Consider the following 2,460-nt stretch of genomic DNA (forward strand, 5'->3'; position numbering starts at 1 on the left):
CGCCTGGGCTTGCACCTTCTCAAAGTCGAGGTCCCTCTTCCTGGGGACGTCTAGGGCTGGGAACAGGTCTCCAATCAGCCCCATGAAGACGGGCAAGTCATCTGTCACAATCTTGGGGATGTTGAAGTCTCGTAAAGCTCTCATGAGAACTTGGTCCTCGGCGCGGCTGGGGGCCCCTCTCTTCAAGGAGCCCGCTACCACCAGCACGGACTTGATAGCGCGCAGACCCCAGTCATAGTGGTCCTGCCAACAGGCAGCAAAGTATTACACTTGCACTTCGGTGAGAGAGACATGTTTTAAACAACGGTACAGAGGAACACCCTGCCCGTTGCCCCACACCCAGGTTATTCACGCAGTGTCCAGCAGACTGGACTTAAAGTGAGCTTATGTGCAAGACAAGCCTCAGTCAGCCATGAGGTGAATGGCAGTCTGGCTTGCTTCCTTGTAAATCACCTCCGCTGAGATGAATAATACCTGGATGCTCTCGTCTTAACTGGCTCTATTCTATTCTGTTCTATTCTGTTCTATTCTGTTCTATTCTGTTCTATTCTTCTATTCTATTTTTGGACTACTTGATTTCTTCCAGAAGGCAGAAATACGCCATATGATACAGCAGCGTGGAAGTGGAATTTGTCCAGCCATAGACCTGAACTATGCAGAACGCAAGTCAGCATGTTACTACCAGCTGAGAGATTTTTTAAACTATCTGTCAGGTTTGAAATTCAAATTAGCTCTTTCATCTTAAAAGAAGCATGCAATATTTTTAAATTACCTGTTTAGACAGTAGCTCTTTGCAGAGTGTATACAGAGTAATGAACTTTCTTGCTAGAAGCTTAGCATCAATAAAACCTTCTGCAACAAGCATGATTTCACAGATCAGTTCAAAATCGGGGACCACCATGGCACAAGGTCTGGAGAAGAGCAGCAGCCGGTTAGCAGGGCTGTGCATGGACGTCCACATGCCCCTCACCCTCCCACAGTGAGCAAGAATCTGCACCCAAGTTTCCAATAAAAATCTGTCCCTGCTGCTGTTAGCATCAGAGAATCGGGCAGTAATTCACACCAGCTGGGGTCTCTCTGAAGGTCTCTTGTCCAGCCTCCTGCTCTAAGCAGGGCTCATGTCACAGCTGGATCAGGACACCCTGGGCCTTCTGCAGTCACAGGTTGAGTTCCTCCACAGACAGAGATCCCACAGCATCCCTGGGCCATCCCTTCCAGCACTTGACCACCTTTTTTTCTTATTCTCAGTCGGATTTTTAGCTGAAGGTGGCAATTAGACACCCCGAGCACCCGCTCCTCCAGATCGAGCAGCCCAGCTCTCCCAGCCCCTGGTCATCTCAGGGGCTTTGAGCAGGGCTGTCTGGGCGCCAAGGTCTCCCCGACACAAGGGCTAAGGGCTGCCGGTACACACAAGTATCCTAGTCCACACTAGCAAAGGCTTGGGTCACGTTACGGATGCAGCGCACGAGTGCTACCGCAGAGGTAACGCGGTAATGACGCGGTAATCACTGGCCCGACTGCCGACGGGTACCTGAACAGAGCTTTTAAATTTTCAGGCAGTTCTGTCCGTCCTGCGTAGCCAGGGTTCATGGTAATGAACAGCCCAACCGACTGGATCAGAGCAATTTTCTCTCCAAGGAAATGGAATGTTTTCTTCTTGGCACGAATTGCGTCTAGAACACATTTCACCTGGCAGGCAAGGGGACGCGTCAGCGCCGGTGGCCCCGCGGCTCCCTGCCCTGCGCCCCGGCTCACCGTCACCGACACCCGCGGAAAGCGAGCCTGGAGGTTCAGTTGTGCCACCAGCAATGTTAGAAATAACACCGAGAGCTCGCGGAAGCCGCAGCAGCACAGCAAGCCCCGGCCTCGGGAGGCCTGGCCTTAAACCAGCTTCTTCCCAGGCACCGTGACGCCCCGTCCCCAGGCACTGGCAGTGACGGTGGGGGGTGACGGGTCGCCAGCATGGGGCACAGATGGGCTGGTGATCTTAAACGTGCCCAAAGCCCCTGTGCTGCTGCGCTTCCCCTCCAGTTGTAGCCCATGACTCAGTGGAAATAACCGCAGCAAACCGTCCCTTTGAAAGTCAGGTTTCACCGAGACAGCGTTCAGTACGTGAACGGGAACCTGCTGCCGCTGGATTCCTGTGGAGAGCACGCACCTGCACAGCAATCACAGACAAAACCTCCACCGAAATGCGATTGAATTCGTCGAAACAGCCCCAGGCGCCGGTCTGAGCAAGCCCCTTGTAGATGTTGCCGCAGGACTGGAGAGAAAGCACCGGGACGGGCATCAGACACCGCACTTTCATACGGAGGCTGCAACGTGGGCATTTGTTAAGAAAGCTCAAGTGCTGGGAGCTGCTCGTGCTGCTCCTCAGGGAAACTCCCCGCGGCGCTCCAGCCCTGCCAGGCTCCCACAGGCCTCCAGGGACACGAGCTGGCTGGAGCCACGGGGGGAGCG

General features: G+C 54.1%; 1 protein-coding gene across 1 annotated transcript in view; it reads right to left on the bottom strand.

The window, feature by feature from the left end:
• The window catches only part of LOC104616903 (dynein heavy chain 17, axonemal-like), a gene marked incomplete at both ends in the record, with an annotated part of 3,166 nt that overhangs the window by 303 nt on the left and 403 nt on the right, over nt 1-2,460 (bottom strand). The window contains 4 exons of the mRNA XM_010282067.1: nt 16-243; nt 773-911; nt 1,532-1,689; nt 2,159-2,263. Of these exons, the coding sequence (XP_010280369.1) occupies nt 16-243; nt 773-911; nt 1,532-1,689; nt 2,159-2,263 (630 nt within the window). The remainder of the gene's footprint in view (nt 1-15; nt 244-772; nt 912-1,531; nt 1,690-2,158; nt 2,264-2,460) is intronic.

The sequence above is a fragment of the Phaethon lepturus genome, unplaced genomic scaffold (genome assembly GCF_000687285.1).
Source record: "Phaethon lepturus isolate BGI_N335 unplaced genomic scaffold, ASM68728v1 scaffold37972, whole genome shotgun sequence".
Taxonomy (NCBI): domain Eukaryota; kingdom Metazoa; phylum Chordata; class Aves; order Phaethontiformes; family Phaethontidae; genus Phaethon; species Phaethon lepturus.